The 16861-nt window shown below is 37.7% G+C and overlaps 1 protein-coding gene across 1 annotated transcript; it reads right to left on the minus strand.

Moving 5' to 3' along the window:
* Positions 1 to 908: 908 nt before the first annotated feature.
* LOC120334920 (vacuolar fusion protein MON1 homolog A-like) lies at positions 909 to 13997 on the minus strand. The gene is made up of 12 exons (XM_039402436.2): positions 13798 to 13997; positions 12461 to 12596; positions 11551 to 11693; positions 10217 to 10432; positions 9433 to 9632; positions 9030 to 9144; positions 7582 to 7753; positions 7005 to 7139; positions 5682 to 5825; positions 4773 to 4887; positions 3714 to 3869; positions 909 to 2249 (listed from the first exon to the last, which is right to left on the minus strand). Exons 1-12 carry the CDS (start codon positions 13877 to 13879, stop codon positions 2109 to 2111), a joined length of 1755 nt encoding a protein of 584 aa, XP_039258370.1. The 5' UTR covers positions 13880 to 13997; the 3' UTR covers positions 909 to 2108.
* Between the last annotated feature and the right edge of the window lie 2864 nt (positions 13998 to 16861).

Here is a 16861-nt window from a genome sequence, read left to right on the forward strand (position 1 = left end):
TTAGTCAGCCGAGAAGGTGCGCGTTCAAGTATGCGGAAATATAATTTCTGGGAAGACCGGACCCAAATATTTTTGAAGTTTTGTATGCGGGTCTTAGGTAAAAAATAGTTGAGTAACCCTGATTTAGAGTATCGGAGTAAGCTGAAATGAAATGATTGATGAAACACGAAAAAAAATAATAATTCACAAACCTGCTTCAATTTTCAGGGTCAACGCAGCACCTTCAGTTGTCGAACACGAGACTAAAATACCAGACTGTAGACTTACAAGAAAGTGAGAAAAAGATTGACAGTTTAGAAAACAATAAGCTCATTCCATCATATGAAACGCAGACAAAACAGGATGTGATGATGTCTTTACAGGCGATCAATTTTTAGCTCCATTTTTTTGCAAGCCGTCTGACAATGTTTAACGCAACCTTACTATGGATGTGAGACCTATATCGCGAAGATGAAATCAGGCAGTAAATCTGCAAATCTGACAACATAATTGCTACATATAGTCATTGTGCTGAGCGTTTGAAATACGCTCGCCACCGCACCTCGATTACTCGAGTGGGTTCGCGGATAGAAACACATGCGGGATAGTCATGTGCAAGAGGATTGCTGGACTCCACGCCGCCGTTGGATGGTTCAATTAACGGCTGGTCGGTTACCTCCACCATCGAGTCCACGCTCTCGAAAACAAACAACTAACCAATCCCATACCCGACATGGACTGGTAACCGGACGAGAGGCCGTGGTTCGCCATATCATTAAGCTGTCTTATCGGTTTTCATCTCCCTGGCATTAATATACAAATCCTATCCTATCAGATAGGGACTAGTAACCAGACGAGATGCCGCATTGCGTTATGTAACGAGACCGTCTTATTTTCCCCACTAAAGCCAAAAGAAATAGACAGTCAGGGAGGTTCACGCCAACAACTGATTATTACAACTTCCTCAATTCTATCCAAACGAGACAAATACTGGCTTAATAACCATATACCAGACATGTACTGGTAACTAGACGAGAGGCCATAAGTTCTCAAAGCAGCACTACAGCCAAAACAAACAGAAAGTAAAACAGAGTTAAAATATGACAATTTCATTCTATTCAAATAACAAAAAATGCAGAAATTGATTAAAATTTCAACTCTTCAAAGATAATCAAGAAAAAGTTTAACCAATGGAACTTAACAATAGATTTGCATAATAGGATTACAATAAATAAATAAACTATTGCAAAAAATAATGTTCATGGGAACTAAGTTATACTTCGTTACCGACGTGAGTGTGTGAATTAATATATTTTAGGTTGAGTGAACACGTACCACTACTTTAAGCCTTTCATTTAAATATTTTTTTTTCAATTGTTTAAATTTAAAGGTTTTGTTTACTCTCCCGATTCTGTAATCAGTTTTTATTTGTTCACTTTTATCATTTATTGTTTATCACCAGTTATGCTGATTATAGAGAACTCATCTTATATGCAAAAGTGGGATTCAGCCGGTTCGCACCGGTTCTATAGAACCGTCTCACGGAATTTTATGAGATCAGCGAACCTGTTAGCATTACTGGTTACTGTCAAAGACTTTTTGTAACAGAACCGGCTGACAAAAATTTGAATAGTGCCTACTATAGGTTTTCTTGCTCGCCTGATTCTGTAATCAGTATTTTGTTGTCTATTTCTATTAATTATTTGGCGCTCCAGAAGTATGTGCACCAAGATGGCACACAACCTGATAACTTTAACCTGGTACACATACTAAGTTCAGGTTGTGCGCCAACTTCTAGGGCACCATTTATTTCACTTCCTATTGTGCTGATCACGGGATCAAAATACATATAATGCAAGGAAGTTACCCTCCCTGTTTAAAGTGAAAAGAGTTGTCAATTTTATATCCAAAATATAGAAGATCCCTTATGTGTGATAGTCATCTGCTCATCCTGAAGGAGGAAAGTCGCCATATTGTATGGAAGCCATTATATTGGGAACTCCCGTAGTGTGTGTACCAGGTTAGGGTTAGGTCATAATTTTATTCCGTTTTTCTGTATTGCACCCTATTGCAATATATACCTATTTTAAGCTCCAAAGTGAAAAGCGCTTCAAGAATTCACATCAAAATCAAAATATCGGAGGTCTAAGTATAAACAGCTCATCTTCTTGCTTCTTTATCCATCTAAGTAATCTATTAACTGCTTGTATTGCCGAGTTCTTTGTGACAAGAGGGCCAAATATGGCGTAGAGTTCAAAACCAGTAGTTACCTGGGAAGAAAAAATGAAAGACATAAATGGAAATTTTGTGGAAACAAACAACAAATATCAACAGTTGTTGCACCACGATTCTTCACCAAAATTACGATATTTTTCGAAATTAATAAATTCAAATCAAATATTCGAATCAAATAGTAAATTATGAATCGATTCATAAAGAAAAGAATTTCGAATCGCCGCCATATTGCTTTTCACTTGGACGCCAAAGGTTGAAGTGAATTCTCAATTTTTTATTGAAGCCATAATGCAATTCTGACATATGACTCTTTTCGTCCTAATGAGTTATTGATGAAACATGTTTCTTATTGTTTGTGAACGCTCAGTAAATCGTCTGAGTGTTGAACTCTGTGTTTTCTGTGATTTATGTGCATAGAGAAGCACATAAAAATTCACATAGGATTGAACATCTTCCAAGTATTCGAGATTCGATTCGCTTCGAAAAAAATATTGAATTCCGAAATCATCAGGTATTCGAAAATGTCCAGCCCTACAATATAACTCGTGTGAATAAGCATCATATAGATGAAATTGTAAATTAAGTCATGTCCAACAAAACACAGAAAAGCCAATGTATATTCAATGAGTGTGAAATCAAAAATGCAAGAAAGGTAATATAAATAGCGATTTCATTAGTTTTCTATATTCCCACTTCGAATCTGCAAATGTTAACCACAGCTGCAATGGCATGCATGTTCCTAATGTTCAGCATGATGTGCTAGGCCTAGGGGTTTGAGGGTCGGGCCCCCACTTCTGAAGACTGAAATGTAAAAAAAAAAAAAATTCTGTATCATACAAAACAATTTTTGGTAGCTTGAGCTTTTGAGGACCAACGCTTTCCTGCCTCCGGCCAGACGCACTAGCTGTTACGGTCTAAGTCCGGGGTTCCCAAGCTTTTTTCAGGACGACCCCAAGGACAACTTTCAAGTGTCCAGTGCGACCCCTTGTCAATATATATATTTTTCATGAAACTTTAGTGCTTCTTTCACTGGACTTTCGAGTTTGGTCATGTGGAGGTATTAAGTAAAATAAGCTAAAACAAAATAGTGATGTCACAATAAGCATCTACAGTTTCTATATCATAAGCATAGAGCGATGATTTTGAGCCCGTTTTACAGTAAGCCGTGGTACAAACTGCTAAATTTAACATAGTTTGTCAAATCTTAGATGATTTGTACATCCATCCTCTACCATACCTCAGCGACCCCATGACCTGTTTTCGACCCTACCTACTTATCACTCCGACCCAATTTGGGGTCAGGACCCCTGCTTCGGGAACCCCCTGGTCTAAGTTAACAATTAGAAATTTCAGAACCCCTTCCCTCTATTTAAAAATTCCTGTCAGTTCCAAATTTTAAAAGTTTGCTCTGTTTTAAACGTAATGGACCCATGGAAAGATTAACAAAACAACTAGCCAACTTACTCAAACTAATAATTAAAAAAGCACCATTCACTTACCCAACCTAGTATAGTCTCAGTTTCCAATACAAGATACAAAAGTTTCAATGGGCAAGAGCCATCATGAATCCTGCCATGAGCGTGCTGATATAAACTGAATATTCGCTTACGTTTATCTTCTGTGATGTAGGGATGACCAATCTCGGGACAGGTGAACTGAAAACAGGGCAATTATTGCTATTGAAATGTTGTGCAACTTAGATGCTAATATTAGGCATGAAAGGCATAAATTATGTAACTGTTATCAATAAGTGATGTATGACAGTCCCTCATCTCTAGGGTAGTGATCGGCAACCTGCGGATCTGGCTCCCGTGAATCAGAGTGGCTACAGTAGTTTTAGTTAGAAGAAGCTGGGTTTCAATGAAAGTCGGGGCATGAAGTCGATTACTATTCACTAATTACACATCACAGCAGGTATGCTGAAGGTTGCCGACCTGTGTTCTAGAGGTATAACGTATAAGATGAGGGATATCAGACTTTCATGACTAGTGCAAATCAATTATAGAGTTAAGCTTCACTAGAGGTTAGTGGAAGTTGTCACTAAAAGCGTGGTAAATCGAGTTGGAGTTGAGTCAATTGAGACTACATAAAACAGGTTATAAAACACCTTAACACTGGTACAGCTGTCATATGAACTCTCCTCCCTCCCTGTCAAATACTATGAATTGGTAACAAAGAATACAAAAAAAAGAAATTATCTTATGGTGAACCTCGCCCTCTAATCTGGTTAGCAGCCCATGCTGGATATTGAAATAGTTAACCAGTCATTTGCTCTAGATCCTTGGACTTATTGACGAACAAAGCACATAGTTACGCGAATCACCTTGTGCGGCGAAGTCCGCGATGCTATTGCACACATAATTATACGCACACAAGATTCGAGCCCGCAAATACGAGCAGCGAAACAGAGCTACGATGGCAAGCATGCATTAGAGCACAATGCGCCAATGGCCAAATTATTCGGCTGTGGCATTTTCAGCTCAGGACAATAACAGTGTCAAAATACAAAAACAAATATATTTTGCTTAATAACCTTTACCATTGTATCTCATTCTTACCTGTGAAGTGCTTTTTGATTTGTAAATAAAATGCCTGAGAACTGAAATTCCAACTTTCCTAACAGAATAGGTATCCACTCTTCCTGCTTGTGCTAGAGTTTCTAAACAATCGTGTCTAAAAACATTTGAATTAGATCTGACTTGTGTAAACTTGGCTTCTAAGTATCATACTTTTGTGCAAATCGTCCTAGATTACTGGGTACAATCATATACAATTAGGAGTGTTAAATGAATTTTCTTCATTTTCATAATCAAGAAGTTTATGAATCCTGTTTTTCAGGTAACAATGTATAATATAGTCTACTTTTCATACCACATTACTTAAAATAGTGTATCATTTATAGGTACTCTCGAAGTATGCGTACCAAGATGGCGGACTCCGGAATGTGGTATGTGTACCAGATAAGTGTTAGGTCATAATTTCAGATACAAATATTATGGGGAGTCACTTGGCTAGTCCCCAAACTCGTGATAAAACTAAAAAAGGAGAACTGGAATAAAATTATGGCCTAACCCTACCACGTTCCGGTGTCTGCCCTCTTGGTTCACATACTTCGGAAGTACTCATTTATATTGTATAGAATAGATGTCAAAAGATCCGATGTCGTCGTTCAACTAGGTCTGTTTCAAACAATAGGACTAAAATAAGGAAAATTGGAAAAAAATTATCGCCTAACCCTAACCTGTTACCCATGTTAAGTTCCGATGTCCGCCATCTTGGTTCGCATACTTCGGGAGCACCTAATATTGATATTTTTGCACAGAATTAAGCTCTCAGTAAACCTAGTGGGAGTATTGAAGTAGATTTTTTTTCCCAGGAGATATTTTCACACATCCCCTATAAACAGAGCTCTGCATAAGCAGTCACAACTCACAAGGGATATTATTATTAGGAAATATTATAAACACCTTTGTAACTTTTGAAGAACCAGACTTTTAGAATGAGACAAAGTGAAGAAAGCATCTCTGTCCGCAGAAAGTAGAATCAAACATGTTGTACAGCCTTCATCTAGATATGAGATGTGAGCATGAAGAAACCCTGAAGAGTTGAAACTGAAAACAAATAGATTTTGATTTAATGAGGATTCAGCAGCAGGCTATGATGGTGAGAGGCATTGACTTGACTCTGATACTAACCTAGATGAGTGGTTCCCAAACTGGTGGTCGCGACCCAGCAAGAGGACACACAACGAATTTCAGGGGTCGCAAGGAGTAAACCAATTTTACACAAAATACTATACCTATTGTACTTTTTCAGACTTATTATTCGAAACAAAATTATTAAAACTACTGCAAAACATAAACCTCAAAAATTTGAGAAAATATATAGGATCAGAGAAGCGACGCTCCTTGGAATAGGGGGTCACGAAATTTATTTAATGTTGGAATGGGTCGTGATCTCAAAAGTTCGGGAAGCCTAGAGTCCTAGATAATATTATCATCGGCTTATGAAATGAGATTCAAAAGTCTTGGTGAACAATAACAAATATATTTTGCATGGTCAACTACTTAATCTTCTCCTAGACATATATGCGAAGGTGGATCCGTATGCTCGTAATACAAGTATGCTACAGCAAGAACAGAGGTGACCATTTAATTTGATAATGCTGAACACCAACACGACTGTTACACACAATCTAACTAAGTTTAAACTTCTCCGAGAAAGCATATTTTAACTATCAACTATGCTTGTCTAAAGGTATACAAGCCATGAAGCGATTTGGATCTCCCGCGTGTATCGTATGTGGGCACATCTGTGCAGCTGCCTGGGAGCTTACATCCTTCTAACAAGTACAGGAATAAATTTCAGTCAGAATATCTAGATTGAATATTATTCTAAGTGATTCAAGAGTCTTGCTGCACACTGACACAAATATATTCCTGTAACGTTTCATCCAACCAAAGTCAGATTTCCTCAGGCAAACATTTATCAAATTGCCAGTCGACGAAATGTTACAGAAATATATTTGTGTTAGTGTGCAGCAAGACTCTTGAATCACATAAGATAGTTATCTTTACTCTTGCTACAGCATCCTTGCATTATATGCATACGAATCCTCTGGCACAAAAGAATAGAAGACTGACAAGTAGTGAGTCACGTAAAAACCCAATGGATAGCACAAGTTCAAATATTATCAATGGGAAAGTTGACCAAATAGTATGCAGCAAGACTCTTTAATCATAAATTATGTTCAAAAATTTATTTCCTTATGTGCCAAATAAAATACGTACTTAGGTAGACATATAGGAGTCCAGCTTTCCCCGGCATGAAAAGCACTCGATGAGGAATTGACTATGTTCAATATGACATGAATATCACTGGGATGAAGGCTATGTTCTTTCAATCGACAGATATTCACTATTTGACTAAAAAGGATAAAATTTTGTCAAGAATTAGAATATACACTGTTGTTATCAAATAATGTGATCTGTGAAATACGGGAAAAGTGTTTTCAAAAGACGGGCAGCGCTGTCAAAAATGATTTTCAAACACATTTAAAATTGGTTATATTCAATTCTTGACGGTATTAATAATTCTACCTCAAGGAATGACAAAGTTGAAACAAACATCTAAATTGTGGATCACAATTGTGGCTTGTTAAAACGTATGCTTGATGATAGAGGACGCCGTGACTGACCAGTGAGTATGTGAACCACCCTATGGTGGCGAGGAGCCCAGCAATCTCCTCTCACATAATTATGCTGTACAAGAATTTAACTTGCATTCCTGCACAGGGTAATCGGAAGCGTGACGCCAAGTATGTGCCCAACGTTTATAAAATACAGCCTTATAAAAATAAAAACTGACTTGTGGGATATTAATAATGCAAAAGCTAAATCTTCAGTCTTAGCCTGTTGTAGTGCCTGTCCTATCACATCCCTTACATTGCCATTGACCGGCAAACATTGAACAGCTTGCAATAAGAACTGAGGCTCGGAATCCATCGATTTACAAAGGTTGTTCAGGAATTTATCTGTGCCTGCAAGTAAGAAAATAAATGTAGTCAAAGAAGATCATATAAAAATAACATATATTGGGTCATGCTTAATGACAGTGATACTTGTCACTGTAAATTGGTCATTTGCCATGGTTACCTAGACTGACAAAGCTATAAGTGGTTTTAACTTGCTGGAACACGCAACTGCTGGATGTACCAGGACGCCTACTAGACCAAAGAGTTCTGAAACTTATGGGAGTTATTGAGCCTGTAAATTATTATTTACGAAGCCCCAGAATAAATTTGCTCCAAAAATTTGACACTTGATAAGCGTATTAATAAAGTAGTATCGAATTGTGGCAACAAGCCAGTAATTGAAACTTACAGATAATGTCATGTTTGCTTTAATGCTAACGTTGTCAAATTTTACTAATGTCATTATTGCTTCTTTGGACAGTTACATGATTAGCCAAGTCAATATTTTAATAGGTAAACGAATAGCTTGCAGAGCACCTAGATTGCTCTTGCGGAGCCCTGGGGCGCAGTATGGAGCACTTTAAAAACCTATGGCCTAGACCAGGGGTGGGCAATATATTGCCTGACGCGATTTTGACCGGCCCGCTGACTGTATCCAACCACACTCTGTAATGCGGTCCGACACATCATTCCTTGAAAGTTGCGGATCGCTCTACTCTCACCGCACTGTCAGTGCGAGCTGGTGAAATAAACAATTTCCTTAGCGAACAAACAATTCCGTTAGCACACTTGTTAAACAAACAATATAAGTTCAAAGCAGAGAGCGTTGTAAACATTCCGCACTACTGTTACCAGTTATATTTAGATTCTAAATTTAAATGGATTGTAGAAATTAGATCTTATATTGAGTTTTATTAACCATGGAATATCCCAAGAAACGTGAAGTTGACAGAGAGTGTCGAGCATTTAACAAAGATTGGATACGTATAAGCATATTTTGTAATATTCCGGCCCATCGAGGACTTCTTTTTCCCACATCTGACCCGTCGACTAGAGAAGTTGCCCACCCCTGGCCTAGACAAATTTAGTGTTTTTTCAACACAAGTCATATATGGTGCGACTTTTTCTCTTTTTTATCATGTTCTGTTGGACTCTTTTTTTTGATCGGTAACTATTTTTAGTATCTTGTGTCTCTCTTCACCCTGGAATGCTATTTTTCATACGCATAATTTCTTGTAATTTATATGCCGAGTGTGCCCTTTCTAAACATGGTGAAAACTACTGATTAATGATTACTGATCTTATTTATAAATGCCACATAAACAGATTCACTACAAATTACCTGTCAAAAGCCTTCTCAAATCAAAATTCTTCTTTGTGTCATAAATTTTTGTAAGTTGACTGAGAGTTAATACACTGATTATTGTATTGTAAATGTACGTTAGTTGGACTTGAATCTGAAGGAAAAATAAAGATTGAAAATTTTAATAAAATTTACTGTACAGCTACTTGAACCCGATTACGATATATTAAATTTGGTCAGACGAAGTGTAACAGAAATACCTTTGTGCTAGTGTGCAGTAGGACTCTCGAATCGCATAGAATAGTAGTTCCTATTCTTGCTACAGCATTCTTGCATTATTAACATATGAACCCGACCCATTTGCGCAAAGGCATTAAGCAAGAAAATGTAGTCAGTTTCACATAACCCCAACTGATAATGTATATGTTGCTTTTTGTCTCACCTGATGCACAGACTCTTTAGTTGAACAAATCCCAACAAAAATGAGAGGTGGTCGGGGCATAAAAACAAATTTATGGTCTCCTGCCACCACATATCGCAGAATATCTTTTCTATCATAAACGCAAGATACTATAGCAAGCAGGACGCCCATTAATGGTGCAAGTTTATCTTCGTTACCATGACGAGTATAAACTGGTTTGCCTGTGAAGTCAGAATAAGATTTAGTAATTATGTAAAGGGGAGAAAGGTGATATTCTGGCAAAGAATTCTAAAATGCACATAAATAAATGCAGGGTTGGGCAATCACTTCCTGAGTGGGCCAGTTACATATAATAGACTTTGCTACTAGGCTCGAAACTTGATATGAAAAATAAAAACAGTTTTATTAACAAATTCATATTCATGAATATACCATAGTCCTAATTTAAGCAGAGACAAGTGGGTCGGATTCGGTCCATGGGCCTAATTTGGCCACCCCTGATTTAATATATTAGAATTTGTTATATTCCATTGTAATAAATCAGATTATTTTCAAGTGAAAATCCATAGAGGCACTTAACATCTGTTGCTGAAACTTTGAATAGACTTTACTCGATCTAATATAAAGTGTCGGTACTCCTGAAGTATGCGCACCAAGATGTCGCACAACCTGAACCCTAACCTGGTACATAACCTGAGTTCAGGTTGTGCGCCATCTTGGTGCGCATATCTCAGGAGGTCCAAAGTGTCCTATCATTCTTTCTCTCCCAGAAAAAAAAAAAATGTATAAAAACCTATTATAATACCTGCTTCAGTTAGCACAAACACATGTCTCTCTTTCATTCTCCAGTTTTCGTTCATAACAAATTCAGATTCAACTTGAGATTCATCTACAGGTAGATCTTTAGGTTGTTCAACGCCAGAGTAAAAGTTTTCATTTTCAAAGTCAGAATTGAACGAAGCTGTAGAAGTGTCTGGATAGTCACTCCCTGCTGTTGTTGTTGACAACTGGCGGTCCAGCTCTGAAGAAAGGATGGGATAAAATGAACGGTGTCGTGTAGAGAGCTCGAAACCCAGAGTCTAGAGTCGAGCTGAGTCACACATGTTAACCGTATTTCTGGCAACTAGCATTTTCCCAGATGATTGAGCATGACCTTTGATGTCATCAGTTTCAGGTGACTGATCATGACCAACCACATGTGAAGGTGATGTGGCCATGTGCACTCAATGGTCTCGTGCACAGCTCAGTTGGTGGTGTTTATGTCTGTATGTGTCACTTTGGTTATTGCTTTGGACGTTTATTGCTGTTTGATTGAGACATTTATTAAATAGCCTATACTTTGGAGTCGCCTTTAACAACACAGGTCTTTATCAGATTTTTTGAATAGGCTATGTATATCCTCGCATATAAGCGGCCCTAAAACGGTGACTTCATAAAAATGTAGACCCTATTAAACACTCATGTGTAAGACAACCAAACACTGAGTGTTATCGCTGTCATAGCGTACTAAGAGCTGCTTGCACGTTCTTATTGGGGAAACTTGGTTTGAGTTATAGCTGTTTTATGCATAATGTCATTTCCTTTGAGTGTGAGTGAGTTATGATTGTATTAGTCAAATTTTTATTGCAATTAACCCCTTAGTTTGCAACTCGGCTTATGATAAGTGAGAATTTAAGTACTACATGATCTTGTTTGGTAGGTATAATCAGAGATCAAATTTTCAGACAGAACGACAACTCCACACTACTCATCCTTGAATCAAAAAATTGAAAAAGCTTCAATAAAACAAATTTTTATCATGAGAATTTTTTTTTTCAGAGTATGCTGCTGGAGTGGAAGTCAAAATCTGGTAGTTTACTGTCGTTTTTAAAGCTTTAGAGAGTATTGGATTTAAGACAGGCGTAGGTAGGCCTACAGTTTCCTAGAATGTCCTGTTTCGATATAAAACAAAAAACCAAACGTCGTAGTTTCAATTTTGAATTATTACGAAGAAAAAAGTTATTTTCAGCTGTTTTAATCATTTTGAAGCAAAATCCATCAATGTAATATAAAAAATCAACAATATAAGGTTTTCTCAATTTTATCAAAACATCTTTGAGTTAAAACTATTGAACAGAGATACAAAAACATCATTAATACCGGGTATTGGGATGGAGTCAGTCCCAGAGAATTCACCAAGTTGTGAATTGCCACTTGGATGTCTTGTCACTGTTTTATGAGAATCACTTTTTGCTCTGTGAACTGGAGTTTTCGTTTTCTCTTCATCAGCTTTCACAGAAACACTTGAAAAATTAAATATACAAATTATGTTTTATTCCCGGGGTGTGCAACCTGCTGGTTCAACATTGTCTATGCCAGTGGTTCTCAAACTTCTTGATATTGCGACGCCCTCCGAAAAATATGATCAAGTTGCGACTCCCCGTTAAAACGGCTTGATATTTTTTAATGGAAGACCTTTTTTTGTAATGAGTTTCATGCGTAGCCTACAATTCCACAAAATAAGAAAAGTTTTGCAACGCCCTAGCAAAATGGAAACAACGCACTTGGGCACCGCGACGCCCTTTTGAGAACCACAAGGCAATTTATAGGGTGGGAGACTGGGAGAACATGGGGATTGGAAAATAGATGTGTAAGCTGCAATGTCAACAAAGATAAGTCTAACGCTTTAACCACTAAACCATTGCGTTCCTTGTATTACTTATTATTGCACTGACTTTATATTATAATATACAAATCTCAAATGAATCGCGTCATTTATTTTGATGTAATTAGCAAATAGAATATCAAAATATATTTGATAATGGCTGAATGGGGAGGATATTTTAAAACTTTCCCAAGATCGGAGTCTTGTGTCAAAGATCTAGCATCCAGGGAGTCAGAATTTTCCCAGAAACATGAAATCAGTAAATTCATTAACTCATCTTTTTTCAATCCAGAATCCCCGATTGTAAGTTTCTCAGACTCCAGAGCAAAAGTTATTATTTTCGTAATTTGTGATTTGGAGTTTTGAAAATAATGCATTTTATTTTAATATTATTACACAGCTAACCTTCTCATCAGCCGAGTTAAGTCTTTAATTCCTGCAGCATTGGTAAAGTGGTGATCAGTTGCATTTTCGTCCCATTCCTTAGTTTCTGTTGTTAGTTCTTCGCTCACAACGAGTGACTGGTTTTCTGCCGTTGCTCCTAGTAATTCAAGGAAAAAGAATTGAATACTTACAAATTTATCCCGAAAAGATGAAGTCAATACCGGTACGATGGCTTATGTATATCAGTAGGGTGGTGTAGCCAGTCTGCGGACGGTTCCATTCAAACCGCTATAAAACAAAAACAAATATTTCTAACCCGTAAATTTTTTCACCGTAGGTGCATTGGCATTTATTCTACACGCTAAACCTCGAATTAACTTTCTACGACCAGGGGTTAAAGCTATACAAACCACCGAAGTACGACACTCGGAAGACGTATTTGCGACCGAAACAACCAGTGTGCGACCACGAATTTCAAGCCTTGAACATCGTTTCTGCAGCGTCGAGACTAGAGCATACGCAGCCATGCGTGAAAAAATTGGGCTTCTAATTGCATTTCTGACCGTCATATATTTTAAGAACACAGTCATTTCAAACAAAACTTGTCAAATTATATACAAAGCACTGAAGCACCGCATCACAGCAATCAAACAGACAAAAACACGGTGGTCGCAAATTGGTCGACAAAGATATTATTGACGTATTGGAAATGCGCGCCTTCCTATTTCTCCTCCTTTAAATGTAGAAACGTGGAAATTTAAAGCTGGTTAAAAGAAACACAACTCTACCTTCTGACCTTCTTGCCAAGTTTCATCTTTTTATCTCTTATATTTGTATGGATTTTCAAGTTTTTTTAATGGAATAATAGTCTGTTTTTTATTTTCGGTCGTAAGTTACGACTCGTAACTTTCTTGTTTGTGACCGCATTTTTAGGGACACGTGGACGATAAGGCGTGAAAAATAACGCCGCGGTTCGTTAATTTTTTCGACATAAATTAGATCAATGAAGTTGATGGCCGCAAAGTGGTTGAGCCACCCTATATGGCAGTAATTACTAGACAGTATGGCAAGCCGTGGCACTGCGGTGTTTAAGTTACAGGACTACTGACTTAGACGGGTACCATATCAAAATAAATCGGGAGTGAATTCTTCAAAACATACCTACAGATGTACCGTACCGGTATAATACCACACATTCAACATTTCTACGATTTTTAAGAATAGCCTCCACATTGAGAGAAATCAAGTGAGTGAAAAACCCCTTCTTCCAAAGATAGTTTGGGCCTCCAAGTCGGCAATCCGGACCTGTGCGATAAACTAATAGGATTCGCAATCTAAAAACGTCACCATCGGCTTACCTGGCTCAATTTCTTCCAGTCCATTTATAGACGGCCTGGCATCGGTAACAGCTACTTCGTCTGTATCGCTTGGAACTGACATGCTTCAGTTCGAATGCACTAACACAGCGATACCGGTACGGTAGCGTATTCCTGTATTCCGCTACCCCACCACGGCACTTCAGAACCTCACCCAAACAAATGAAATGCAGAGATTTTTTTCACTCAGGTTTCCACTTCGGAAAAAATCCGGAGTCAAACTATATCAGGAATTTGCTGCCGCAAAAAATTATCAGTCCGACTAATTTGCTGATGAAAACGCGTCGAACCCCGGTATAAATAGGTATATCCTACTCTAACTATTCATTACCTATTCTTTAGAAATAAAATTAACACAATTATACAGATTATAGACAATGAAAAATAACATATTTATCACAAATACATAGCGTTACCGGTGGCAGGTAGTGCTAAGCGTTAAAAATATGCTTGTCATCTGTCACGGACCATAATGTCCGTGTTTATCATGTGTATATAAATTTTTAGGTTTGTATGCTTGTCCCTAATTTGCTAATTCGACTCCGACCCTCCATTACACGTTAGAAGAAAAAGATACTCTTATCATACTCTGATCATGTGCGAGAGGATTGCTGGACTCCTCGATGCCGTAGGGTGGTTCACGTAACCGCTGGTCGGTTACGGCTTCCTCTACCATCAAGTCCATGCTTCCGAAAACAAATAACTGGCTAACTAATCCAGTACCCGACCTGGACTGGTAACCGGACGAGAGGCCGTGGTTTGCCATATAATTAAGCCGTCTTATCGGCTTTCCTCTTCCCGGGATAAATATGTAAATCCTATTTTATCCCACTCTCTTATTCGGCTGGAGGTCGGCTGCTTTTGATGTTAAAAGTGTGGAGTTGTCGTATCAATAAATAACCAATCCAGAATCTTGGGCCTCCTGACTTCATTAAACACAGTAACAAAAACTTATCGGTGACACATAGCCCATCTGATTACCCTGCGTGGCTTCGAATCAGATGGAGGATGGTTATCTGCGAGAATATTGCTGAACTCTTCGCCGCTAATGGTTGTTCTTAACATGTAACCATTGGTCGGTTCCGGCTTCCTCCACCAACGAGTTCATGCATCTGAAAACTCATAATTGGCTAACTAGTCCATACCCGACATTGAACTTGGCCTAGTAACCGGACGAGAAGCCTTGGTGATTTATACACTCTGACGAGAGTTCGCCAAATTAATAATCCACCTTATCGGCTTCCCTCCCCCATGAGATTAATCTGAAAATTCCAAGATATAGCGCCATTTTGTTTTGAATTCTGATACAACTCAATTTGCATTTCATGTGAATTCTGTAGCCTAGGGGGTTTAGGCAGTGAGTACTGTATACAAGGAGCAAGAACCAACAGTTCGAAGACTTTTAAATGTCTTATCTGGTTGACAAAATCACATATTGCCAACAGAAAATGTTTTAAATAAATAAAAGTAATATCCTTCTGGGGGAAAATAAAAACTTTAACCAGTCAAAATGTCAAAGCAATTGCCTTGGTAGTGAAAAATGTGAAAGGTAGTGTAGTAGTGTAGTGTAGTCACTGTGAAAAATGTTAACTTCTATTTACATACGGTAACATCAAAAATACCAACAACATAATAGGAAATTTTCGTGTCCAATAATATGGCAGTAATACTACGGCAAATCAAAACAGTATTCTTTCCCAGTTGGGACAGGTGAAGTTAACCAGTCCGTATTCGCAAGCCTATCGAATAGACTCAACTGTTTACCACACGTCTATATTTATTGTTCTTCCATTACCTCAGACATGATTCATATTACCAGATACAGCTAGACCGCAATTTTAGTGATTGATATTTAAGATAATGGCTTGACGTGCTAAGGGTTAGGAATCGCATCCCATCGCATTTCAGATTACCATGTGTGTGTCCGCAAGTTCTAATTCTGTGGGAATTATTATGTGCGAAAGAATTATTTGACTCTCAGTCGAATCTTGTTTCATAGAATACTGGTCGTTCACAGCTTCCTAAACAACCAAGCCTCTGAACAACATGCATCTAAAAAAACTGGCGAACTAACAACGGTTAGTCACTAACCCCATACCCGACATGAACTGGTAGCCAGACGAGAGTTTGTGCCTGTATGTCAACCAGCTTTTCAATTAGGGAGTGGTGAATATTTTGGTATTACCAATACTATTTCGTCACGCTAATAACCGAATTGCGTAAGTCATTTTTGGCGTTTTTGAGTTTTTTATAAAATAGGTATTTATGTAATGCTGCGCACCTGTCTGTTCCCTCAGATTTTATTTTAGGAATTCCGAAACCCATAAAAATGGAGACTTAGTATGACATGCATATTTGTGCTATTGTTTTGTCATAATGAATTATCATTGTTACCGTAGGACTATTGTGACGTCACAAAAGCAAAATAAAATCGGCGAAGTATTTTCGAGTTTTTGCATCTCGGATTCTAGCATAGCACGTATTAATTTGAATTTTTACTACAGTATAGGAAGACGTGCACTTGTGATATTCACTGTCCGAGTCCAATTTACCATGGTTGGCTTTTATATTGGGTGCATTGCTGTTTTATTCTTTATATTCAATCTTAGTCTTATTTTGATGGGTGTGCAGAACGTGTTATATTGATGAAATATATATTTTTAAACATAAAAAATAATGTAATTAAAACTGATTAGCTATTTTGGGGATTAGACATTGTAAATACTGAGAATTACATTCGTTTTTGGAATGTTTAGTTTTCAGGACTGGTGCATATAGTGAAGTTTCAAAATTGCGTATATCCCCAAGTCATAGACACATTTTTGCCTAAGTCACAGTGCGCCATTATGACGTCACATAACTGCATCATACAAATTAACTTAAATCCGGATATGATCAAAAAATTGAACCATGGCAAATTACTGACTCTCAATGGCAAAACAATATCATTAGGAAGTTTTTAAGTTTTTCTCAAAACTGCTAAAAATGACTTACGCAATTCGGTTATTAGCGTGACGATTTGTAACCTTTAAAATTGTGTTGTTAA

Source organism: Styela clava, chromosome 1 (assembly GCF_964204865.1).
Source record: "Styela clava chromosome 1, kaStyClav1.hap1.2, whole genome shotgun sequence".
Lineage (NCBI taxonomy): Eukaryota > Metazoa > Chordata > Ascidiacea > Stolidobranchia > Styelidae > Styela > Styela clava.

What these genes read in the sequence shown, in the direction of transcription:
- LOC120334920 (XM_039402436.2), bottom strand. Translation starts at nt 13,879, where the DNA reads ATGTCAGTTCCAAGCGATACAGACGAAGTAGCTGTTACCGATGCCAGG. An exon ending in TGACTCCATCCCAATACCCG is followed by an intron (nt 10,433 to 11,550) that starts GTATTAATGATG and finishes TCCTTTCTTCAG; the next exon opens with AGCTGGACCGCCAGTTGTCA. An exon ending in ACTCCTATATGTCTACCTAA is followed by an intron (nt 5,826 to 7,004) that starts GTACGTATTTTA and finishes ATTTGTTTTCAG; the next exon opens with TTTCAACTCTTCAGGGTTTC.